Source organism: Stegostoma tigrinum, chromosome 7, assembly GCF_030684315.1.
Source record: "Stegostoma tigrinum isolate sSteTig4 chromosome 7, sSteTig4.hap1, whole genome shotgun sequence".
Classification (NCBI taxonomy): Eukaryota; Metazoa; Chordata; class Chondrichthyes; order Orectolobiformes; family Stegostomatidae; genus Stegostoma; species Stegostoma tigrinum.
This window is the reverse complement of record NC_081360.1, coordinates 54911732-54938644: the sequence shown is the minus strand read 5'-3', so window position 1 is coordinate 54938644 and position 26913 is coordinate 54911732. Positions and strand designations below refer to the sequence as shown.

At 41.1% G+C, this 26913-nt stretch overlaps 1 protein-coding gene and 1 long non-coding RNA gene across 2 annotated transcripts in view; one reads left to right on the top strand and one right to left on the bottom strand.

Moving 5' to 3' along the window:
• Positions 1–26913, top strand: part of LOC125453836 (uncharacterized) — a 41102-nt gene that overhangs the window by 3415 nt on the left and 10774 nt on the right. The window contains exons 2-3 of the long non-coding RNA XR_007247868.2: positions 2341–2430; positions 6757–7016. This is a non-coding gene — a long non-coding RNA (uncharacterized LOC125453836). The remainder of the gene's footprint in view (positions 1–2340; positions 2431–6756; positions 7017–26913) is intronic.
• Positions 19446–26913, bottom strand: part of galnt13 (UDP-N-acetyl-alpha-D-galactosamine:polypeptide N-acetylgalactosaminyltransferase 13) — a 406679-nt gene continuing 399211 nt past the window's right edge. The window contains exon 13 of the mRNA XM_048533834.2: positions 19446–19500. Within this exon, the coding sequence (XP_048389791.2) occupies positions 19466–19500 (35 nt within the window). The 3' untranslated portion in view covers positions 19446–19465. The remainder of the gene's footprint in view (positions 19501–26913) is intronic.

Genomic DNA, 26913 nt, shown 5'->3' with positions numbered 1-26913 from the left:
GAGGTGAATAGCCAAGGTCTTTTTCCCAGGGTAGGGGAGCCCAAAACTAGAGGGCATAATTTTAAGGTGGGAGAGGAACGATATAAAAGGGACCTGAGGGGCAACATTTTCATAGAGTTTGGTGTATATTGAACAAGCTGCCAGAGGAAGTGAGCGAGGTGAGTACAACCACAATGTTTAAAGACATTTGGACAGGTACGTGGATAGGGATGTTTTAGTGATGTGGGCCAAGTGCAGGCAAATGGGACTAGTTCTGTTTAGGAAACGTGATCAGCATGAATGAATTGGTTCGATGGGTCTTTTTCCATGCCGTTTAACTCTACTACTCCATAACTGCAAACATCTGAAGCATTTATGCCTTTCCTCAAAGAGGGAGCGCAAAATGCGCACGATATTCGAGGTGTGGTCCCACCTACTTCCGATATAACTGAAACATGACATCTTTAATGTATCTTCAACCGTCTCATACTAAAGGATAGCATTCCGGTAGTTCTTTATTACATGATGTAATTGCACACTAAATTTTCTGGCTCGTGCACAGTAGAGCTAAATTCTTCTCTGCATCTTGAAATTCTGCATTCATGCTCCTTTTAAGAGATGCTTCACTTTTTTATTCTTTCTGCCAATGTGAACAACTTTGTATTTTCCAACATTATGCTCCATCTGCTGGATTTTTGCCCAGTCACCCGCTCCGTTTGCATCTTCACCTTCGTTATGCCATCTTCATAACATACTTCCCTACCTATCTTGGTGTTGTCTGTGAATTTAGTGTGCTCTTGGTCACCTCATTGATGAAAGTTATACAGTCAAGGCCCCATCATAGAACAGTTGATCTCATCACATCCTGCCGTCACGGTTTTTATTTTCCATAACAATGTTTGATGAGACACCTTATCAAATGCCTTCTGGAAATCCAAGTACAGTACATCTACAGACCCCCTTTATCCACAGGGCCTTTCTTTGAAGGAGTAAATGTGCTGATTAAACATGATTTCCTCTGAGAATATGTGCTGACTCTTCCTGATTGCCCTGGCTTTTCAAACTGCGCAATTATAATCCCTTTAATGATTGTTTCTAACACTTTCCCCATGACAGATGTCAAGCTCACTGCCCTTTAATTCCCTGTATTTTGCTTCCCTCACTTGAATAGAGAATATTTGCTACTTTCTAGTCTGATGGTGGTTTCCTGAATGTAGACAATTTTGGAAAATTATTGTCAATATGTTTTGTCCCTCATTAGTGACCTCTTTTAAGACACTGGCATGAAATCTATCTGAACCTGAACACTTGTCAGCCTGCAGGTGTCAGTTTGCTTAGTGCCACATTCCTTCGTAATTTCACTAAGTTTCTGTCCCATCAACTCCTGATTTATAGCTATTATTGGATTATTTTTCTATTTTCTATATTGAAGACGGAAGCAAAATATTTCTTTTGTCGTTTCATGTGTCATTTCCTTAATATCTATGAATAACTCTTATTCTCCAGATGGCACTCACTTTATTTGCTTTCTTCCTTTTTTAAATATCAGTAGAAATTCTTACTATCCATTTTTATATTCCTCTCATGCCTCATTCTTCTTCCTGTTTAACTTTTTCGTCATACTGTGCTTTTATATTTTGACCAATCATCTGAACTACCACTCATCAACATAACTGCACAAAGATATTTTCCATACCTTCTTTAGTCAACCATAATTGGTGGGTCCTCCCTTTAGAAATGTTTCTTTATAGTAGGAATATATTAATTTTGAATGTTCTGAAGTATCCCTTAAATGTCTGCTACTGTGCCTAAATTGATCTATGACTCTGATATACTCCCTAGTATGGTATGCCAGTTCATTTCAACTAGTTCAGTTTGTCTGCCCCTGATGTTACCCATATTTAAATTTAAAATACCAGTCTTGGATTCAATCATCTCCTTTTTAAATTGGATATAAAACTCAGTCACACAGTAGTCATTGTTATCTACAGGGTATCTCAAATGATGTCATCAATTAAACTTAACACGTTACACTTTTGCAAACAGAGGCTATGGAAAGTACAGCAATGTTGAACCAAGAGGGACGAAGATGCCAACAGAACACATTACTCTATGTATGCTTTGTTCAGCTTGTTTCCGCAAGCTGTAGCAGTCTCTCAACACAGACATCACACCATGGTGCATCATGGACATGATTTCAGGCATTCTGCTGGCACAGTTACTTTTGGAGTGAAACAGAAACTCAATGAGATATGGTGCAAAACCATTCACAATTATGGAAATGTGAGCAAAGTTACATAGTATAATGTCAACCATGCCACCAATCTGCCCTCAAAATTTTATCTTTTGTTTTCTTTCCAGCGATAGGCCAAAAGACCTTTCTGTGTGCTCCAGAACTCTCTGACTCTGTGACCTCTTCTGAATCAACAATGGATCATGGCAATTTTTCAGGTCTCAATTTCTGCAAAACGTAAAATGGTTCCATATGCATCAGTTAGCTTCTCTTGTTTGTCCAAGTTGCGAACAATTCCTGCATGTTCTCCCCTTTAAAAAGCACTGTCCATTCGTCACTTCCAGTTGATAGTCCAAAAATAAAAAAAATTAGCCTTTATAATTCTATTATAGTAATAATATTTATAAGTCCTGAAACAATAATCAGATAGCAATTAAGAGACCAAAATTATCTTTTGTTAAAATGGCCCATGATCCCCATTGGAAACTCTGTTGAGCTTTAGAATGGCAATGCAATGAGGCCATATCAATCATCAAAGTTTGTTTTGCGTACCATAAAGATGCTGAAGCAACAGATCCATTGTTTGCACCATTTTAAGCAAAATGGAATTCTGCTCTTAATCCAGAGTCTAACATTATTATGACTTCCTGCATAGCGGGCAAATTGCCATAAAAGAGCAGTCATCTGATTGCATTGTCATGTTTTCTTTTGAATGTGAAATATTATATTGGGACACTTTTTGAAAACAACTGCCATCATTAGTTTGTGTTCACTTACCAACATCTGTGGTACTGTGGCTTGTAATTAGATGTCTTTATTTTCCTTGAACTGCAATGAAACAGTGTAGTTTAGGCACTCTATGCTTTTTCTTTACTGAAGAAATTTAGTAGATACTTTAATTAAAGATGACTTTGATTTGAACATATTTAGCTACTTCTGTTTTTAATGCAAATATTATCTGCATTTCTAAAACTCTCAAAAATGCAAAATCCTACACTTAACCAAGTGGGTAGTGCAATCATAACAATAATTGCACTTAATGTCTTTAATATAGAATAGCATATTAATCACTCAACAGAAGCAAAATAGAAAGCAGTTGCTGGGCCCAAGAAAACACCAAGAAATGTAATATGTAGCATTGCTGAACAAAGGAGGAGAGAAGATAGAATGTAAAGGGATATACAGGAGCAATTTCAGAGTACGAGGTAAGAGAAATGAAGGAAGATCTCCAGCGATATCGGGGGCGGGGGGCATATACTAGATTCAGATGAACGGAGAGTTTAGGAGAGGGTTAATGGGAGTATTTAAAACCAGAGGAGATTGCAGAAATAAAACTGGCTGAGACTATGAAATAGTTTAAGTTTAAGGATGACAGATGTTTTGGAACAGGTGGCTAAATGTACCTCAGCAAAATTAAGTGAAGGGCCCATCATTTCCTCCATTATTATCACCACCATTCTTCATTTGGCAAGATAAAGCTTCCCAGTGGTGTGGTCATTTGTCTGTAGGATGGTCAAAAAGCTTTTGAAACGCAACAGGTTGAAATCCAAGAAGAAAACAACACCAACCTCATTCATGATAACAAAGTGTTGGGCTGGATGAACACAGCAGGCCAAGCAGTATCTTAGGAGCGCAAAAGCTGATGTTTCAGGCCTAGACCCTTTCTTTCATGGAGCTTCAGCATATGGCTGACAACGTCATCTCTTCTCTCTTAGAAAAGAATCTTCAAGCTTCGTTTAACACCTTTGCAGAAACATACCAAAGAATTGATCTCAGTGTCTATCTGTGGAGGACTCAAGTCCTTTGTCAACTGGCCCCTGGGCAAGTTCCAATCCACTCCTTCATCAAGATCAACAGAAAAATCTCCCAAACGTGAAACATTTCCCCTACGTGGGAAGCCACCTCTCATCTAAGGCTTACGTCAATGGAAATTCAACACCGTATCCAATCTACAAATGACACCTAAGGATGCCTGAGGGTGAGAGTCTTTGGCAGGTGTGACATCCTTGCTGATACCAAGATCTTTGTGTATAAGGCAGTCACCTTTCCAACTCTGCTCGATGTCTCCAGTACTTGGAATCCACATAGATGCTACCTCGAGACCCTTGAGCCATACCATCAATACTGTTTGAGACAGATTCCCTGCATCAGCTGGAAGGACAGGCATACTAACATCAGTGTCTTTGAAGGAGCCAAAAGGACCAAAGTGATCCAAACCAATTCCGCTGGGCCAGCCATGTGCGTAGGATGCTCAAGTTGTAACTGGTAAAACAAATCTTGTTTTCTCAGTTCAAGGAGACCACTTAAATAGGTGGGCGACAAAGAAGGCATGTGAAAGACTTCTTGAAGGCTTCCCTCAAGAAATGCAACAGAGGTGTCAACACATGGGAGAACTGCATTCAAAAGAAACCATTTTGGAGGAACTTCCTTTATGAAGGGACACAATTCTTTGAGAATACCAATCAGCATGAGAAAGTATGGAAAAGGACCTGGAGAGAGGAATTCCAAAGATCTCAAGCAAAGGACAAATTTTACTTCTGGGAAACACTGGCCAATTGTGTGATTGGAGATGCGGCTCTAGGATCCGGCCTAGCATCATGCAACATGCACAGACCGCACAACCAGTGACAGAATTTCGTAGGTGGGCAATATCACTCATTAACGAGTGATTACCCACTAGGACATGAACAGTGAGAATCATAACCAAAGAAAATATCATTCATGACATTGAGGGCAGATCCATTGCTTTGGTAGAAACAAACCCTGATCAGTGGAATTAAACAAGAAAAATAGACACCGTAAGAGAGACAACAAAATATTCAGATAGTGGACTGGAAAGTAGGGAAATAGAATTGCAGGTAGTAAAGTGAAGGGCTTTGAAGTTATTTTTATTCAGAGGTCTCACAATAGCAGTTTTTAAAGTGATGAAGGTGAAATGTGGGAAGAAGAACATAAAGAAAGTAAACCATTTAGCTCCTTCATGTTCCACAACACAATGACTGGTCAGTGTTATAAAGCGGAGGTTAATTCTCCCCCCCCCCCCCCCCCCCACCACTCTGAGAAATAGAACTGAAATACCCAAAAAGGACCACCTCACCCTTTCACCTAAGAATGTGAAAAGTAGTGTAACCTGTCTTTCAGAAATGTCTAGTGGTTAAATAAAACAAATCCCTGACACTCACTCTGCAATCAACAAAGAACAATATATTTATCTAACTCTAACAGTGAACAAATTAACTATACTATTAACCAACCGAATAAACCCCTTCTATCTACTAACCATTCCTGAATAAATCAAGTCTAGTGGTATACCATTTATATAATATAAAATAAATCTCTTGTAAGTACAGCTAGGTTGTCTCTGTTCTGGAATGTTCTGTTTCTTCTCCATTGAATGTTATGTCAAGATTGCCTTCTCTGTTGATCCTTCTTCAAGAAATATCGACTAGTCGTGCCGTTGGTACGTTTAATTTAGATGGTGCTTTCTCTAAGACTTGGAGAAGACTGTGAAAGCCGGCAATTGCCTTGAGAGTCGTTAACTCTAGCAGTTGGCCCAGTTCTCCTGTCTTTGTCCAACTGCCCTTTCCTTTTATACCCTTGATGTCACATCAATTTCTTAGAGTAGGATTTGTGCTACTATCAGAACCATCAGATTTAAATATAATTTATTTTTGGCTTCCAAGTGCCGGGTTCAAATTGATTGAACTAAATTTAAAACTTGTTCTTGATAACAAAACAAAACAAAACCAAACTCCTGCTTGGCCCGCTAACTGTACTGCTTTTAGATACAAATGTTTCAATTCGAGTGCACTCTGTGCACCTGCAAACCCACAAGTTGCTGCCCACGGACATTTTGTTAAAATCTGTAAGCCTAGAAAAAGCACAATCTTTTAAAGGGACACAGCAATGTCACCCCCCCCCCCCCAAGTATTTTACAAACATCAAATTCTAATATCCTGCTTTACAGTCCACAAGCACGCTACCCAACTTTGCAACAGTCTGCAACCTAACTAATATAGTCACCTTTCCAACATATTCCATAATCCTCTAAACGGTTCCAAATTTCACTCCTGTAATGTCCAACTGTTATTTTTAGATGCTGCCCTCAAGTTCTGGACTGCCCACCCAACAGAAATAGTTCTTTCTACCTAGCTTAGCTGTTTCCCTTACCGTCTTGTAAGCTTTGATCATATCCTCCCTCACCTTCCAAATTGGAGGAAAATCCCAAGCTTGTACAATTTCCACCTCTAATTTAACCTTTGGAGTCCAGGTATCTTTGCAGTAAACATACACTGTGTTCTCTCCACGATCAATATACTGTTCCAAGAGTGATGCCCAGGACAGTTCTAACCCCTTGTCTTTTAGATGTTAAGGTTAGACCTACATGAGGGTTTTTGATTATATTTTATATCTGTTCATTACAGCTCAATAATCAATGCACCCAGATTTGTAAATCTCCTTGATCCTTCTCTGTTCCTTGTTTTTTACTAGTTAGAAGCTGCCTTGTTCAGTTCTGATTAGACCTTACCAATTTTTTTTACCAGGTCAATGATTTCTTTTCAAGAGAAAGGTGTTTACAGTGTCAATTAACATGGGAGCACGGAAGAGATTTGCTGTCAGAAGCTTAATCAAAATGCCGTCAAGCCACGTGAAGCTTATTTTCATGGATCTGACAAGATTTATTTGGGCTTGGAGAAGAAACGAGAGAGAAATTCAGATACAAGTTTTGTTAATGGATGACGAGACATGGTTGTGGAGGGCAAGAGACACAATGGAGATAAATAAATAGTTGATCTATGTCTTGGTAAGAAAGCATTCTCCACAATTTTTCACTTTAATTTTAGATAAATGGGAGATATTGCATTATGATGAAACAAACAGGGGCAGGACTCGTGCACGTGCTGGAGGTCTTGGAAAAGAAAAGGTGGATAAATCTCCAGGACCTGATCTAGTGTAGCCCTGGACATTGTGGGAAGTTGGAGAGGAAAATGTGGGACACTTTATACAAGTTTTTTTCTAGACAAATTATACAACCTAAAACTACAGGAGGTGTCAGATGACTGGAGAGTGGCTAATGTTATGCCTTTGCTTAAGAGGGGATGTAAGGAGAAGCCTGGGAACTAAAGACCAATGAGTGGTGGGTAAGTTGTTGGAGGTGATCCTTAAAGATAGGATTTGTATTCATTTGGAGAGGCAAAGAATGATTTAGGGGTGGTTAGCATGATTTTGTGCAAGGGAAATAGTGTCTCTCAAACTTGATTGACTCTTCTCAGAAAGTATGCAGGAGGATTTGAGGGCAGAGCAGTTGATGTTGTTTACTTGGACTTTACTGAAGCTTTTGACAAGGTTCTGCATGATAGACTAATTAGTAAACTTAGATCACATGGAATTCAGGGTGAGCTTACCAATTGGATACAAAATTGGCTTAATGGCTAGTGAAAGTGTGATGGTGGAGGGTTGTTTTTCACTCTGGAAGACTGTTAGCAGCAGTGTTCCGTAGGGATTGCTGCTGGGTCCACTTCTGTTTGTCATTTATATAAATGTTTCAGATAAGAATATCATTGGCATAGTTAGTAAGTTTGGAGATGATGCTGAAATTGGTGGCATAGTGAACAGTGAGGAAGCTTACCTGAGATTATAAAGAGGTCTTAATCAATTGGGTCAATGCACTGAGGAATGGCAGATGGAGGTTAATTTAGATAAATGTGAAGTATTGCATTTTGGAAAATAAACAAGGGCAGGACTCGTACAATTAAAAGTAGGGCCTTAGCGCTGTGGAATAGAGAGACCCATGTATCTAATTCTTGAAGTTTGTGTCACGTCAACAGGGTGGTTTAGAAGGCGTTTAGCATGCTTGCCTTTATTACACAGACATTTTAGTATAGGAGTTGGGATGTCATGTTGAGGTTGTACAGAATGTTGGTGAGGTCTCTTCTAGAGTACTGTGTATTGTTCTGTTCTGATTGCCCTTCTTATAGAAAAGATATTATTAAATTGGAGAGAGTTCAGAAAAAAAAATAGGATGTTGCCAGGAGTGGAACATTTGAGTTATGGCAATAGGCTGGGACTTCTTTCCCTGGAGCTTAGGATGTTGAAGGGTGACCTTACAGAGGTTTATTAAATCATGAGGGGCATAAATCAGGTGGATAGCAAGGGTCTTTTCCCTAGTGTGGGGGAGTTCAAACTAGGGGACATATTTTTAAGGTGAGAGCAGAAGATTTAAGTTGGACCTGAGGGGCAGCATTTTTACAGTGGCTCATAAGTGGATTGCACTGCCAGAGGAAGTGCTGGATACAGGTGCAGTTAAAACATTTCAAAGACATTTTATTATGTACATGAATGTTTGGAAGGACGTGGGTCAGTTGCAAGCAAGTAAGACTAGTTTGGTTTGAGTACGTGGTCAGCGTTGGACCAAAGGGTCTGTTTTCATGCTGTGTGACTCTAGGGTTCTATGAAAATTGAGGTACAAATGGAGAAACAAAATATTAATCTGATTCAGAAGCAGCTTAGCGCTCCATTTACAAATTACTGAAAACTGGATAAGATTTCTTATTCATTATTTTTTATGATTGAAATTTGTTCTCAAGGCCCAAGGAACCATAAGATCATTATAGGTGTAGGGGGCCCTAGCCTGACAGGGGCCTTGATAACAAGGTGCATATGTAGGTCTGTTGTATCTTTTAAATATTTCTTAATTTTAAATGCTCAGTTCAGCCACTCATAACATAAGGAACACAGGAGTAATTCATATAGTGGTTTGATTTGTGGTTCAACAGCAAACAAGATTGTGTATGGTACAACTGTATAGAAAGATGTAGTTGGCAGAGATTGCTAGAGGAAAGATGGGACTTGTACAAGTCCAAAGGGTTGCATCTGAGCCAGAGTAGGATCAACTTTCTTGCAAGGGTGAATGTTAGTGCTAGTTCGGGGTTCAAATTAATTTGGCAAGGAGATGGGACACAAAATGGAGGTACAATAGGGGGTGATGCATGAATAGAAGGAAGACCAAGTCAGTCAGGAAGTCAGGGCATTTCAAGTCTGGTTGTGACTCAAGAGAACTGAATCGCATTCATTTTTAGCACAAGGAATCTTACAAGTAAGGAAGATGAGTTGATGTTGATTAACCTATGAGAATTTTGCTACCACAGAGACATGGTTAAAGGAGGAGCAACATTGGCAGCTTAATATTTCGGGGTTTAGAATCAGGTGGGCAGGAGGAGTGCAGGGAGGAGGTGTAAAAGAGGAGCTAGTGTTGCAAGATGAACCAAGGAGCCAATGACTGCAATAAGTGATAAGCAAAGATAATAGCTTGTGTTCTGCAGATGAGGCCATATGGTTAAAACTTAAAAACTAGAGTGCAAGCTAGGCTTCCGAACAGTTAGTGATAGATAACAGATATGTAAACAATCCGTAGAGAAACATACAAATGATAGAGTAATAATAGTAGGGGAATTTCAACTTTCTCAGTGTTAACTCAGATAGTCAATGTGAGAAAGACTTAAAAGGAGAGGGATTCTTGAAATATATCTCAAGAGAATTTTATTTTAATGCAGCCCATTGATGTTCTTTTACTCACAACCTTAGAGGCAGCAGAACAGGCAGCTAAAGTGACTAACAAGGTATATATGGGACTTTTGCCTTCCTTATTTTTGGCATTGAATACAAGAGCAGGGAAATTATGATGGAGCTGCATAAAATGTTAGTTTGGTCACAACTGGAGTACTGTGTGTAGTTCTAGTTGCCACACTGTTGGCAAGATGTGAGTGCAATAGAAGGGATATAGAAGAGATTCACCACCATGTTGTCTGGCCTGGAGAGTTTCAGCTGTGAAGAAACTAAATAATGTAGATTTAACTTGAAGCAGAAAAGGCCAAGAAGAGACCTAATTAACATACTCCAAAATTGAGGAGTAAAGATGGGGTCAATAATAAGATATGTTTCTCCTTTGCAAAAGGCACTATAATCAGGGATATATTTACTAAAGAGCAGGAAAATTAGAGGGGATTTGAAGAAAAATATTTTCACCCAGAGGGTAAGGTGTATCTGGTATTAACTACCTGATGAGCAGTAGAGGTGGGAACTATCATGACATTTACATAGTACATCGATGAGCACTTGAAAAGCTACGTGTATAATGCTATGGGCCGAATGTTGTAAAATTGGATTCGGGTAGATAGGATTTTGATGGCACTATCACGTTGACCTGATAGGTCAAAAGGCCTTTTTCTGAGTTGTAAAACTCTACAACTCTACGGTATCTTGTGTGTTATTGAAGTGGTGTTCCAAACGGGGAGGATAGACACCTAAGTACTCTGTTTTATTTGAGAAATAGCAGATTTAGGCACATGTTTCATATGCATCCTTTCTACCCAGAGTGATTTGACCCCATCAAAAACAAGATAGCTAGTTTAATGGCAGCTTCATATACTAGAAATCAGCAGGCTCGACCTATTGAATGTAGACTGTTATTAAAGCCAGCAAAAATGCACTTGTAAAATGTTATATTGCAGAGGTTGACCTCCTCTGAGAACTGAAAACCAAAAATACAAAGATGAGCACCTCACTTAATAATCTGTGAAAGGTGTAAAAAATGGTGTAACCTGCTTTTCAGCAATTTCTAGTTCTTAAATAAAATAGATCCCTGGCACTTACTTTAAAATCAACAAGTAACAATTTATTTACCTAACTTTAACAGTGAACAAGTTTAACTGAACTATTAACAAACCAAATAAATCCCTTCTAACTACTAGCAATTCCCAAATAAAGCAAGAATTTAGTCTCTTGAAATTATAGCCAGGTTACGAGTCTTCCAGAAAATCTGTGCCTTCTGTGATTCTGCTGTCAGGAATGCCTTCTCCGTTGATTCTTCTGTCAGGAATATGAACTAGTTGTGCCGTTGGTACCATTGTTATTTAGATGGCCCTTTCTCTAAGACAGAGGAAGCTGTGAGAGCCAGCGATTCTCTTGAGGGCTGAGGGCTTTTAACTTTGGCAGATGGTAGCTAGCTCTGAGATCTTTGTCCAACTGCCCACTTTTTTTAATCCTCTAGATGACATATCAATACTTCTTTCAATGGAATTGGTCTTTTGTTACCAAAACTACCAGATTCAAATTTGAGAGACTTTTATCTAACTACCTGGTTCAAATTGATTGGCTAAGTACAAAAAGTTATTGTCTTGGTAAAAACTGCTGCATGGCCTGCTAGCTGTGTGGCCTTTCAATATAAATGTTTCAGTTTGGGTACTTTGTATGTACTTGTAAACTTTCAAACTGTTGCTCACAGACATACATATTAAATCTCTTAAGCACAGAAAAAGCACATGATGTTTTAAAGGGAGCATGCAATGCTTCCCCCACTAGCATTTTACAAACACCAAATTCTAACCACCTGCTTTCTAATCCACAAATACTCTGCCCAACTTCGCACCACTTCTCCACTTAAGAAAAAGTGAACCATCATTATGGAAAGATGGCTTCTTTTTGTTTTGTTGTTGTTATTTTAAAACTTTAATGGGCTGTGGATCTACTGATATGATTGAATTAATCTAGAGTTACACATTTTATACTAATTGTATATATGTAAAACATTGAACACTATTGTTTCTATCTTTTATAAACATTTTTCTTTGAAAGTTATGATAAAGCATCCATGATAATATTTTCATGACCTGCAATATTGCCAATCTGTAAAATAAAAGCTTACAACATGAGACTCAAACAAAATCATCTGATGTTCTTGTTATTAAATCTTTCCAGAATTGTCTAAGGATTGTGATTGGCATACACAGTCACCTGTGCATTGTTTTCGATGCAAATATTAAAATATTGTAAGGCCATTACCAAAGTCAATAACTTTTTTTTCCCCCAATGGTCAATTTTTTTTTCTCATGGATATTATGTTTTTTTAAAAAAAACCGATTGGCCTTGTGATTCTACAATCATCCTCCTGAAACAACACACCTCCAACAACTAAATTGCTTGTATCAATGGTGGCTTTGAAGGGTTTCAAGAAATTTGGCATTGGTAAAACTGGTGTGGTGGTTAAAACGGTTCTTAAATCCCCAACTGCCTCCTGGCCTTGTTCTGTCCACCAAAACTTTGTTTTTTTTTAACAAATCCATCAACAGTGCTACTACGCTACTAAGTTTTTGGTACAAATTTCCTGTAGAATCTGATCAATCCAACGAATCGTAGAACTTCCTTCTTCAAGGATGGTCTTCATCTTGTTGCTTCTCAGTGTCCTCCATCTATATCTGATGTTATGCCCTAAGAATGTCATTTCTGCCTTCACAAGTTCTGTTTTTGCCAAGTTTATGACCAACTTTGTCTTCTGTGTGGTCTCAAAGAACTCAGCCAAATGTTCCATGTGATCTTTCCACTAAAGGTTAAAGATGACTAAGTCATCTATGTAGAAGGCACAATTAGTCAATACTGCAACAACTGTGTTCATAAGCCTTTGAAAAGTGTTGGTGCGTTTTTCATTCCAAAGGGCGTTACTTTAAATTGAGATCCCATTTGGGGTTACAAAAACAGAATAGTCTTTTGCTCACCATGACAAAGGTACTTGCCAGTAACCATGAAGTAAGTGCAACTTTGATTTAAATGACGTGTCCTACTTTTTCCACACATTCCTCCAGCCTCGGAATCAGGTACGAGTCAGATTAGGTCATATTTTTTACCTTCCAATAATCTATGCAGAATCATTGAGTACCATCAGGTTTGGGAGCCAACAGAATTGGCGAACTCCACTCTATGATGTCATCTTAGAGTATCGCTTCCACTTCTTTCTGAACCTGTGCTGCTTTGAGATGATTAAGCCTTTAGGGGTGGTGTTTTATCGGAACAGCATTCCCTGCATCAACCTCGTGTACTATGGCATTAGTCCTCCCCTTTCTATTTTGACATAATGCTATGAGGACCTGTAACAAGTCTTTCAATTCTGTTTTCTGTTTCCTGGGACAGAGAGCTCATTACCCTATCCCATTCCTTAAGGATTTCCTCTTTATTCAATTTATTCTGAGACACATCAAAATCCAAATCATCTGGATTTGAGGCTTCACTCTGGCAATAACTAATACCTGTTTCTCTAGCTCCCTTTTATAATAAGGTTTCAACATGTTCTCATGACATACTATACTTTTTTCCCTATCTGGCACCTGTACCAGAAAATTCACCTGATTTAACTTTCTCTCACTCTGATAGTGACCACTAAAACTTGCTTTGAAGGGATCTCCTACCACTGGTAACAGCAGCAATACTTTATCCCCACGGGCAAACATACGGATTTTAGATTTATCTGCTTCTTGCTTTGCTAGATGCTGTGCAAACTTCAAATGCTGTCTAGCTAATTCACTGACTCCGTTTAATCTTTCTCTCACCTCCGATACATAATCCAATTGTGAGATCTCTGACTTTAGACCTATAAGTTTTTCCTTAATTAATTTTTAAGGCCCTCTTACTTTGCGTCTGAATATCAACTGAAATGGAGTGAAGTGAGTTGATTCATTCAGAGCAATACCCCACAGCATCATCTTTAAGGTCAGAAGCCACCTTTCCAATGCTCCCTGGGATTCATCATGGTATGCACTTGATTTAAAGTGTTTGATGCCTAAACTATCCATGATGTCCTTAAGTAATTTGACAGTAAAATTGGACGCCTTGGTCTGGCTGAATCTTCCTGGGTCATCCATAACTGGTAAAGAAAGCAAGCGACTCCTGCACCACCTTTATTGCCTTGACATTCCGTAATGGAATTACTTCCAGAAACCTGGTAGACACATCCATTATGATTAGCAAACACAGATTCCCACTTTTGGTTTTAGGGAGGGGACCTACACAATAAATCATAACCTGTGTAAAAAGGTTCTTCAAATGTGGGAATTGGCATCAAAGGCACTGGTTTTATCACTGCCTGTGGCTTTCCTGCCATCTGACATAAATGATAGGTACAGCTAAATTTAACCACACTTTTATGATGTGGTGGTGCAGGTGTTGGACTGGGGCGAGCAAGGTTAAAAATCGTACAACACCAGATTATAGTCCAACAGGTTTATTTGAAGACACAAGCTTTCACAGCATCACTCTTCCAGGTGTCAGTGATCTGAGTAGTGGTATCAGACACAATTTATAAGCAAAAAATCAAAGAGTCATAGAACTGATGCAGTGTTGAACAAACCTAAGATGGCTGTTAAATCTTTAATCTGACACCGACCCCCACCCAACCCAGGGGGGGAACACTTCAGCGGTCAAGGACATTCTGCCTTGGATCTTCAGGTAAACATCCTCCAAGGTGGACTTTGGGATACGTAACAACGCAGAATCACTGAGCAGAAGCTGCTGGCCAAGTTTGGTACTGACAAGGATGGCCTCAAATGGGATCTTGAGTTCGCATTGCACTACAAGTGACCCCACATACGCTTTCTCACAAACACATTTACACACAGTCTCACGTCTCTCACACAAACACAGTCTCGAGCGTGCACACACAATCTGTCTCATTTTCTCGCTCTCTCTCCAGCCCTCCACCCCTGGTGCATGTGTACACACATATAAATTTAATAGGTGAATTTACAATTGCAGATATATTCTATTTTTCCCAAAAGCACACCATTTATGTGTTAATGTGGCATTTTATAAATTCGTACTCTGGAAATAAAACCAATCTGACTCTGAGTTGATACAGCCAGATTCTAAACAAGTCCTCACACCTAAAATGCATTGTCTGACCTGGGATATCTCCTCTCATAAACTGAGGGAACTGTTGAAAAACCTTTGGTTATCTTCGGGTAGTAACTTGAAAGAAATTTGGGAATTTGCATGTTAATCCTTTCTAACTGATTAAAGATTTAACAGCCATTTTAGGTTTGCTCAACACCACATCAGTTCTATGACCCTTTGATCTTTTGCTTATAAACGCTGTCTGATGCCCCACTGACATCTGAAGATGGAGTGAGACTCCAAGAGCTTGTGTCTTCAAATAAGCCTATTGGACTATAACCTGGTGTCATGTGATTTTTGACCACATCTTTATTGTCATCCAGGCCAATAAAAATACTTCTGTATCTTAACCAGAGTCGTCTTCACTCCTAGATGACTTCCTACAGTTAATTTTTGAGCTACCCATAATACTTGCTGTCTGTGTTCTACCAGCAATGCAATCTGGTGAATATCTGCCCATTTCCCCTCTGCATCAACCTGCCAAGCTCTCCATTTGTGCCTTAATATTCTATTCTTAGGGTAATAATATTCTGGAATACATTCTGACTCCTTTTCCAAGTAGGCTTAATGATATAAATCCTTTGTCTCATCTTTCTGTTGTAATTTAATTAGTCTTTCAGAACTAAACACATCTGCCTGATCCTTTACCTGCTTAGCTTTTTCCTTTACCATTTCATCAAACGGGTGTCAGCCAACTTGACCTCAACTCCATTTTTCTTTTTTGTTTCCCCTCTAGTGTTAACTTATGGTGTGGAATCTTGTCACCATGCAGTCCGGAAAAATTGCAGGGTATTTTACTTTTAACTCCTCTGTTCCCTAGTTTTCTTTTGGCTTTTTCCCTACAATGCGCATCGCTTCCGGCTGTGATTAAGCTTATATTGTTTTCAAGAATAAACTGTATTCCTGGGATAGCCAATTTTTCCATCACTGCCACTATAACTTGCCCAGATTTGATTGTACTTTCTAGCGTGATCTTACACAGAGGAACACTACTCCTCTCTCCATTTACTCCACAGATTACCACTGGCTCAAGCAATATTTCAAGCGTGCAAATATTTTCATCTCTTACAGTTAGAAACAGACTAGCCCCTGTTTCTCTCAATATTTTAACTTATTTTCCTATTGCCCCTATTCTACTTGAGTAAATCTTACCTATACAGGTGAAGTCTTTGGAAAGATTGGGTGCTATCTTACTGTCCATTCAGTGACTAGGCTGTGCACTGCCCTGCAGCTCCTCAACTTCTCTTGGGATTTCATTCACTACCTCGACTAATCCCACTGGTTCACCCTCTTTTACCACATTCTTTTTCCCAGTGCCTTTCTGAAACCACCAACACAGTGACTCAGTGTCCCCTATCTTATTGCATTGAAAACACCTGAGGTCTTTCACCTGTTTTCCACCCACTCGGGTTTCTTTGCTCACATGTAGTAAACTGTTGCCAGTATGATATACTTTTTGTTTTTCATTGAAGGATCTCCCTGTTTCCCAATTAGTATCCCTCCTGGAATGAAATTGGTGTCAGAAGCTAAACTTCAATTTATGCACTAATGTATATTCATCCGTCATCTTTGCAACTGCTCTCGCTGTTTCAACTTTCTTTTCCTCAACATGAGTTCTTATCACTTCTGGCAGTGACTTTTTTTAAACTCCTCCAGCAGAATAATATCTAAAGAGCCTCGTGTCTTTTTTTCTTTAATGCTGTCATCCGTCTATCAAAGTTGCTGTGTTTAATTCTTTAGTCTGACCTGGTTCCTTTATTACATTTCTGAAGCATTGCCTGTATGCTTCTGGTACCAATTTGTAGACATTCAAAATAGCATGTTTTACTTCTTATTCTTCTTGCAGCACTGCACACACTTCACCAGCCCTCAATAGCAATAACTTAGTCTGAATTAACATTACCCACATAGTCTCTGGCCAGTTCATTTGTTTAGTCAATTTCTCAAAAGAAATGGAAAAGGCTTCTACATCTTTTTCATCAAATTTTGGTGATGTATGGATGTATTTATATATATATATCCCTACCAGGCTATTGGCTACAATGAGTTTGCTTCTGTCATCACTTCTATCTTATTCTTTTACTTCTGTCATTTGAAGTCTTTTTGCTTCAAGTTCCAACTTCATCTGTTCCAATGTGAACATTTTTTCCCTTTCTTTCTCTTTATACATTCTTTTTATTCAGCTAGGAATCTTTTTCCTATTTTTTGTCTTCCAACACCAATTGTCTCCTTTGCAATTTAATTTTGTCTAACTGCACTGCACTTGACTGTTTCTCTGATATACCTAAATGCTTGGCTAACTCTGTTACGATTTGAACGTTGTAATTATCATTTGTTAGACTCAATTTTAGCCCGTTTGCTAATTTTACAAGTATCACTTTTTTCCAGTCTTTCTAAACTTTCTTGGCAATTTCTTTCTTTATTCATTTACAGGATAAGGGCGTCGCTGGCTATGCAGCATTTGTTGCCCGTCCCTAATTGCCCAGAGAGCAGTTAAGCATCAACCACATTGCTGTCAGTCTGGAATCTCATGTAGGCCAGACCAGGTAAGGATGGCTGTTTCCTTCCTGAAAGAACATAAGTGAACCTGATGGCTTTTTCCAACAATCAACAATGATTCATAGTCATCATTAGACTCTTTATTCCAGATATTTATTGAATTCAAATTCCACCATCTGCTATGGTGGGATTCAAACCCAGCTCCCCAGAACATTATCTGGGTCTCTGGATGAACAGCCTAGTGATAATACCACTAGGCAATCACCTCCCCTGTACTATCTTTGACCCCCAGAACCTCTTTGGTAATGTTAAGAGCCATTTTGCCATTTTTGACTTAACCAACAAAAAGAAACTGAAATCAAACAAGTTTTTCACTTCTCACAAGTTGTATTTGAATAACCAGGATACTAATCCCCACATCTGTTTAAATCTGCTGGGAGCTTTCATACCCTAAATCTATTCAAATCTATGTAGACCCCAGATGACAAACCCCAACGTATTTTCATGTGGAGGTTGACCCCCCCCCGCCCCAAGAACTAAACCCGAAATATTCAAAGTTGGGCACCTTGCCTCATAATCTGTAAAAGGAGTGTGAAAAGTGGTGTAAACTGCTTTTCAGCAACTTCTAGAGGTTAAAAAAATCCCTGATACTTACTTTAAAATTAACAAGTAACAATTTATTTATCTAACTCTTAACAGTGATCAAATTAACTAAACTATTAACAAACCAAATAAATCCCTTCTAATTACTAACTATTCCCAAATAAATCAAGATTCTAATGGTATGCCGTTCTAATAAATACAAGACCAACTTATATTTTTAAAAAATGGAATTTAGTCACTCGAAATTACAGCCAGGTTATGTGTCTTTCAGAATGTTCTGTACCTTCTCTACGATTATTCTACCAGGAATGCCTTCTCAGTCAATTCTTCTGTCAGGAATATGAACTTGTAGTGCCGTTGGTACCATTGTTATTTAGATGTTGCTTTCTCTAAGGCAAAGAGGAAGCTGTGAGAGCCAGCGATTCTCTCTGGAGAGCTGAGGGCTGTTCACTTTGGCAGATGGCAGTTAGCTCTGAGACCTTTGTCCAACTGCCCACTACTTTTATACTCTTGATGACATATCGATATTTCTTACAATGATATTGGTCCTGTGTTGTCAAAACTACCAGATTCAAATTTGAGAGATTTTTATCCAACTGCCTGGCTCAACTTGATTGGCTAAATACAAAAGCTTATTGTCTTGGTAAAAACTGCTGCATGGTCTGCTAGCTGTGTGGCCTTTCAATATAAATGTTTCAGTTTGGGTGCTTTGTGTGTACTCGTAAACTTTCAAGCTGCTGCTCATAGACATCCATTTTAAATTTCTTAAGTACAGAAAAAGCACATGATGTTTTAAAGGGAGCATGCAATGCTTTTCTCCCTAGCATTTACAAACATCAAATTCTAACTTCCTGCCTCCCAATCCACAAGTACTTTCCCTAACTTCGCAACAAAAGGAGGTGGCACAAACTGATACCGGACTCTTTTTAGAAAGGACCTGTTGTGGATTGCAATTTTGCTACTAGGTGATATCTTAAAAAAGAAAATGCTTTATTGATGTTGCTTTAAATCAAAGCCGTATGCCTTCTAGCCATACTTGTCAGATGTCGCACATCCTTGGAAAATGATCCCAAAGCTTTCACATTGATGTGATGTTTTTCTCCCCCACCCCCCCCACCCCATCCCTGTGACTACCCATTCATTTTACATCCCATAACAGAAGCTGTAGGTAATCTTCAACATAAACTCCATTGCAAAGGTGCATATCCTCAGTAAGCCTTGCAGCTCCTTAATATTTTGCAAAATTCACAAACACTCATCCTTCTACATGAAAATATGAGGTGATGTAAAGCAATAAGAAATTATGTGACACAGCAAGTGTGATGATGAAGTTTGTGACAAATGAAGAATAGTTCTAAAAGCCTGGAGGGTCATCAACATTACCAGAATGTAGAAAGATCATTTTTCTCTCTTTGTCCTTATAATTTATCTTTCTTATCCTCTTCTGTCTTTGCCACTCGTCTGGTGTTCTGCAGATCATAAAGGTCAGAACAGGAATGTTTGATAATTATTGCAAAATATACATCACCACTCTCAACGCCTCCGATATTAAAGTAATCCATGTCTATCTGTGATAATAAAATGTGAGGCTGGATGAACACAGCAGGCCCAGCAGCATCTATCTGTGACAGGATTTGGGCCACAGAGAATTGGGCTGATGGGTGATAAAAAGCTCTTGTGCCATATAAGTGCAAGGCAATAACCACCCCTATCAAGAAAATCTAACCATTTACCCTTGACATTTGATAGTACCCTTGCTGAATCCCCCACTATCAACATCCTAGAGGTTACCATTCGTCAAAATCTAAATTGGGCCAGTCATATTAATGCAGTGACTACAATAGCACATCAGAACTTAGAACAATGTGCAGTGTAACTCACTTCTTAATTCCTCAAATCCTGCCCATCATCTACCAGGAACAGATCAGGGTTGTGATGGAATACTCTCTACTTGCCTGCTTAGGTGCACTTCCAATAACATTTGAGAATATTGAGACTATCAGGATAAAGCAGCCTGTTTGACTGGCACTATCCAATAACTTCAACATTCATTCCCTCAGCCATCAATACACAGTGGCACAAGTGAGTATCATTTACAAATTGCACTTGAGCAACTCAATACATTTCCTTCTAAAGCTATGATCTCTCTCCTTCCCAAAATCCACAAACCTGCCTGCCCTTGTCGACCCATTGTCTCAGCCTGTTCTTGCCCCACCACCGAACTCATCTCCACTTATCTGGACTCCATTTTCTCCTCTTTGGTCCAGGAACTCTCTGCCTACGTCTACGACACCACCCACGCCCTCCACCTCCTCCAGAACTTCCAATTCCCTGGCCCCCAACACCTCATTTTCACCATGGACGTCTAGTCCATATACACCTGTATTCCTCATGCAGATGGCCTCAAGACCCTCCACTTCTTCCTGTCTCGCAGGCCCGACCAACCCCCCCTCCACCGACACCCTCGTCCGCCTAGCCGAACTCGTCCTCACCCTCAACAACTTCTCTTTTGATTCCTCCCACTTCCTACAGACAAAGGGGGTAGCCATGGGTACCCGCATGGGCCCAAGCTATGCCTGTCTCTTTGTAGGAACAGTCCCTCTTCCACACCTACACAGGCCCCAAACCCCACCTCTCCCTCCATTACATTGATGACTGTATCGGCACTGCCTCTTGCTCCCCAAAGGAGCTCAAACAGTTCATCCACTTCACCAACACCTTCCACCGTAACCTCAAGTTCACCTGGGCCATCTCCAACACATCCCTCACCTTCCTGGACCTCTCAGTCTCCATCTCAGGTACCAGCTGGAAACTGATGTCCATTTCAAGCCCACTGACCCCCACAGCTACCTAGAATACACCTCCTCCCACCCACCCTCCTGCAAAAATTCCATCCCCTATTCCTAATTCTTCCACCTCCGCCGCATCAGCTCCCAGGATGAGGCATTCCACTCCCGCACATCCCAGATGTCCACGTTCTTCAAGGACCGCAACTTTCCCCCCGCAGTGGTCGAGAACGCCCTTGACCACGAATCCCGCATTTCCCGCAACACATCTTTCACACCCTGCCCCCACCACAACCGCCCCAAGAGGATCCACCTCGTTCTCACATACCACCCCACCAACCTCCGGATACAACGCATCATCCTCCAACACTTCCGCCATCTACAATCTGACCCCACCACCCAAGCCATTTTTCCATCCCCACCCTTGTCTGCCTTCCAGAGAGACCACTCTCTCTGTGACTCCCTTGTCCACTCCACACTCCCCTCCAACCCCACCACACCCGGCACCTTCCCCTGCAACCGCAGGAAGTGCTACACTTGCCCCCACACCTCCTCCCTCACCCCCATCCCAGGCCCCAAGATGACCTTCCCTATTCAGCAGATGTTCACCTGTACATCTGCCAATGTGGTATACTGTATCCATTGTACCCGGTGTGGCTACCTCTACATTGGGGAAACCAAGCAGAGGCTTGGGGACCCCTTTGCAAAATACCTCCGTTCGGTTCACACTAAACAACTGCACCTCCCGGTTGCGAACCGTTTTAACTCCCCCTCCCATTCTCCAGACGACATGTCCATCATGGGCCTCCTGCAGTGCCACAATGATGCCACCCAAAAGTTGCAAGAGCAGCAACTCATATTCCGCTTGGGAACCCTGCAGCCCAATGGTATCAATGTGGACTTCACCAGCTTCAAAATCTCCCCTTCCCCCACTGCATCCCAAAACCAGCCCAGCCTGTGTCCGCTTCCCTAACCTGTTCTTCATGTCACCCATCCCTTCCTCCCACCTCAAGGCGCACCTCCATTTCCTGCCTACTACTTCGTCCCACCTCCTTGACCTGTCCATCTTCCCTGGACTGACCTATCCCTTCCCTACCTCCCCACCTATACTCTCCTCTCCACCTATCTTCTTCTCTCTCCATCTTCGGTCCGCCTTCCCCTCACTCCCTATTTATTCCAGAACCCTCTCCCCATCCCCCTCTCTGATGAAGGGTCTAGGCCCGAAACGTCAGCTTTTGTGCACCTGAGATGCTGCTTGGCCTGCTGTGTTCATCCAGCTTCACACTTTGTTATCTCTATCTCTCTCACCTAGAAGGTCAAGGGCTGTCAGGGTATATGGTACAGGTGTACAAACAGTGCTGATCACCAGCAGAAGTGCCACTGGCTAAGTAGCCTGTAAATCAAGATGATCAAAGTCCATAGCAGCCAATCAGATAGGCATACCATCCCAATTGATAGGCTAGTTGACCAATATAACAAAGTGTGAAGCTGGATGAACACAGCAGGCCAAGCAGCATCTCAAGAGCACAAAAGTTGATGTTTCTGGCCTAGACCCTTCATCAGAGTTGACCAATGATTGTCATTCTGAAAAGAAGCAGCAATCCTTGACTCGGATGCACCAGATTGCCCACTAGTTCCTATTTTACTTAGTGTGTACTGTCACTCGGGACTGCTGTGAGGGCTGTTCTCTTTAAATTTTCTTCAGACCTTGTATGGTGGCAAGACACAAGGTAATGTATCTTAAACTTAGAACAGTGGAGTGCAGGAAAGGCCCTTCACCCTACCATGTCTGCACTAACCAGGATGCCATTCTAAACTAATCCCATCTGCCTGTACATGATCAATATCTCTCTATTCCCTCACTGTTTAATGCCTTTTAAATGTTGCCATCATATATGCTTTTACCACCATGTCTGGAGAGCCTTCCAAGTACCTATCAACTTCTGTTTAAAAAGACACATGTCTCATACATCTCTTTAAACTTTCTACCTCCCACCTTAAACTTATGCCGGCTAGCATTTGACATTTCCACTCTGAGAGAAAAGATTCCAACTATGCACCCTATCCGTGCCTCTTTTAGTTTTATATACTCTATCAGATTGCCCCTGAACCTCCAGTGTGCTAGTGAAAATAATTCAAGCTTGTCCAATCTCTCCTCCTAGCTAATACTGTCCAATCCAAGCAACATTGGAGGTAAACCTTTTTTGCACACTCTCCACATACTGCACAGACTTCCTACAGTGTGGCAACCAGAACTTCACTCAAAACCCAAATGTTTCATAGCTAAAGGTTTAGACAACCACAATATGGTTCATCAGCTTTTATTCTTCATGCCCCAACTGAAGAAGGCAAGCATTCCATACACCTCATTTATCAGCTTATCCAGTTGTGTTGCCACTTTGAGGAAACTTTGGACTTGCACTCCAGGATAACTCTGTATATCAGTGCTCCTAAGGGTCCTGCCATTTACTGTATACTTGCTCCTTGCATTTGACCTCCCAAAATGCATCATCTCACACTTTTCTGGATTAAATTCCATCTATCATTTCTCCACCTGTCATTCCAACTGATCTCTATTCTGTTGTATCCTTTGACAACCTTCCTCACTGTCCATAACTCCACTAATTTTCATGTCATTCACAAACTTAGTAATCAGACCTATATTTTCATTCAAATCATTTATAGATGTTACAAACAACAGTTCTAGTATTGATCCTTGCAGGATACCACTGGTCACAGGCCTCCAGTCAGAAGAACATCCTTCAACAACTACACTCTCTCTTCTATGGCGAAGCCAACTTATCAATTCACCATGGATCCTGTGCAACCTAATCTCCTGGACTAGCCTACCGTGAGGGGCTTTGTCAAATGTTTTAGTAAGCCCATGTGGACAACTGTGATCAATCATCTTTGTCATTTCCTCAAAAACTCAAATTTGTGAGACGAGACCTCCCCTGCACAAAGCCATGCCGATTATCCCTAAGAAGTCTGCACTTTTCCAAATGCAAGTAAACCTTGTCCCTAAGAACCTTCACCAATAATTTCCCTGTCTAAGTATATTGCCCCATCCAATCTATAATTTCCTGGATTGCCCTGTTGCCTTGTTAAACAAAGGAACACTGGTTATTCTCCAATCTTCTCTGAACCTCACCTTTAACTAAAGAGGATAGAAAGATCTCTGTCAAAGCCCCGGCAATGTCTTTCTTTGCCTCCCTCAGTATCCTGGCATAGATTCCATCAGGTCTGGGGACTTATTTATCTTAATATTTCTCAAGAAATCAACACTACCTCCTCCTCAATGTCAATATGCCCTAGAATATCAACATCACCCTCCCTAATCTTACCATCATCTATGTCCTTCTCCTTGTGGAATAGCAAGGCAAGGTACTCATTCAGAAACTCAACCACTTCCTGTAGCTCCATGCATAAATTCCTTCCTTTGTCCTTGTGTAGACTCACTCTTTTCCTAACTACTTTCTTGCTCCTAATATGTGTATAAACTGTCTTGGGATGCAACTTTAATACTACTACCTAAGGACATTTCATGGCCCCTTTAAGCCCTCCTAATTCCTCGTTTAAGTTATTTCTAGATTCCTTTATATTCCTAAAGCCCTTATCTGATTTCATTTTCCTCAATCTTACCTAAACTTGCTTTTTCTTTTTGACTATACTTTCAATATCTCTTTTATATCATCCAGGATTTCCACATCTTGCCATCCTTATGTTTCATTCTCAGAGGAACATGCTGGCCCTAAACCGATTAACTGGCCTTTAAAAATCTTTTACATTTCAGATGTGCATTTACCTCAGACAACTGCCCCAATCTAATTTCTCCAGTTTTCCTGCCTAATACTATTATAATGAGCCTTCCCCCAATTTAGCACTTAGTCTGAGGACCGCTCTTATCCTTATCTATAGGTAACTTGATCACCTGACCAGGTTTATTCTCCAGAACAATGTCACTTTGGCTGCTTCCCATGTTGGACTATCTATACATTCCAGATTTCACCATGTTCTGAATGAAATATATTTTCTTCAAGTCACCTCTCAACTTCCTACATATCATGTTAAAATGTTGCCTCATTGTTATTGACCAACCGGCTCCATCACCCTGTCTATGTCCCTCATAGTTGTATATACAACTGTCAGGTTCCCCCTCAAACTTCTCTGTTCCAAGTAAAACAACCCAAGCTTATCCAGTCTATTTTCATAGCTGAAAAGCTCCATCCCAGGCACTTTCCTGTTTAATCTTCTTTGCATACCGTCCAGTGCAATCACTTCCTTTGGTGTAGTGACCAGAACTACACACAGCAATCCACCTGTAAATGAACCAAAAGTTCAGTACAGCTCCAACAAGACCACCTTTCTCTAATATTCTGTGCCGTAACTATTAAAGGCAAATGTCCCTTGTGGCTTCTTAAGAACCCGATTAACCTGCCCTTCCATCTGTAAGGGATCTGTGGACAAGCACTCCAAAATCTTTCCATTCCTCTGAGCTTCCGAGTGTCCTGCCATTCATTGAGTACACCCTTGTCCTTCTTCCAAAGTATATCACCTCACATTTATCAGGGTTAAATTCCAGTAATTTGCCCACCTGAAGAAAGAGTTTATATCTTCCTGTAACTAACACCTTCCTCCTCAGTACCAACCATCCAGGCAATGTTTGTGTCATCTGCAAACTTACTTTTCATCCCTTCCATGTTCTTCTTTATGAATGTCACAAAGAAAAGGGAACCAGCAATGAAATCTGTGGTATGCTTGCTGGTCCACAATACCATAAGCAGCCTTCTGCCACCATCCTCTGAGTGCTATCAGTAAACCAATTTTACATTTATTTCATCCGCTCTCATCCGCCTAGCTGAACTCGTCCTCACACTCAACAACTTCTCTTTTGACTCCTCCCACTTCCTACAGACTAAGGGGGTGGCCATGGGCACCCGCATGGGCCCCAGCTATGCCTGCCTCTCTGTAGGTTACGTGGAACAGTCCCTCTTCCGCACCTACACAGGCCCCAAACCCCACCTCTTCCTCCGGTACATTGATGACTGTATCGGCGCCGCCTCTTGCTTCCCAGAGGAGCTCGAACAGTTCATCCACTTCACCAACACCTTCCACCCCAACCTTCAGTTCACCTGGGCCATCTCCAGCACATCCCTCACCTTCCTGGACCTCTCAGTCTCCATCTCAGGCAACCAGCTTGTAACTGATGTCCATTTCAAGCCCACCGACTCCCACAGCTACCTAGAATACACCTCCTCCCACCCACCCTCCTGCAAAAATTCCATCCCCTATTCCCAATTCCTCCGCCTCCGCCGCATCTGCTCCGACGATAAGACATTCCACTCCCGCACATCCCAGATGTCCAAGTTCTTTAAGGACCGCAACTTTCCCCCCACGGTGATTGAGAACGCCCTTGACCGCGTCTCCCGCATTTCCCGCGACATATCCCTCACACCCCGCCCCCGCCACAACAGCCCCAAGAGGATCCCCCTCGTTCTCATACACCACCCTACCAACCTCCGGATACAACGCATTATCCTCCGACACTTCCGCCATTTACAATCCGACCCCACCACCCAAGACATTTTTCCATCCCCTCCCCTGTCTACTTTCCGGAGAGACCACTCTCTCCGTGACTCCCTTGTTCGCTCCACACTGCCCTCCAACCCCACCACACCCGGCACCTTCCCCTGCAACCGCAGGAAATGCTACACTTGTCCCCACACCTCCTCCCTCACCCCCATCCCAGGCCCCAAGATGACATTCCACATTAAGCAGAGGTTCACCTGCACATCTGCCAATGTGGTATACTGCATCCACTGTACCCGGTGCGGCTTCCTCTACATTGGGGAAACCAAGCGGAGGCTTGGGGACCGCTTTGCAGAACACCTCCGCTCAGTTCGCAACAAACAACTGCACCTCCCAGTCGCAAACCATTTCCACTCCCCTTCCCATTCTCTAGATGACATGTCCATCATGGGCCTCCTGCACTGCCACAATGATGCCACCCGAAGGTTGCAGGAACAGCAACTCATATTCCGCCTGGGAACCCTGCAGCCATATGGTATCAATGTGGACTTCACCAGTTTCAAAATC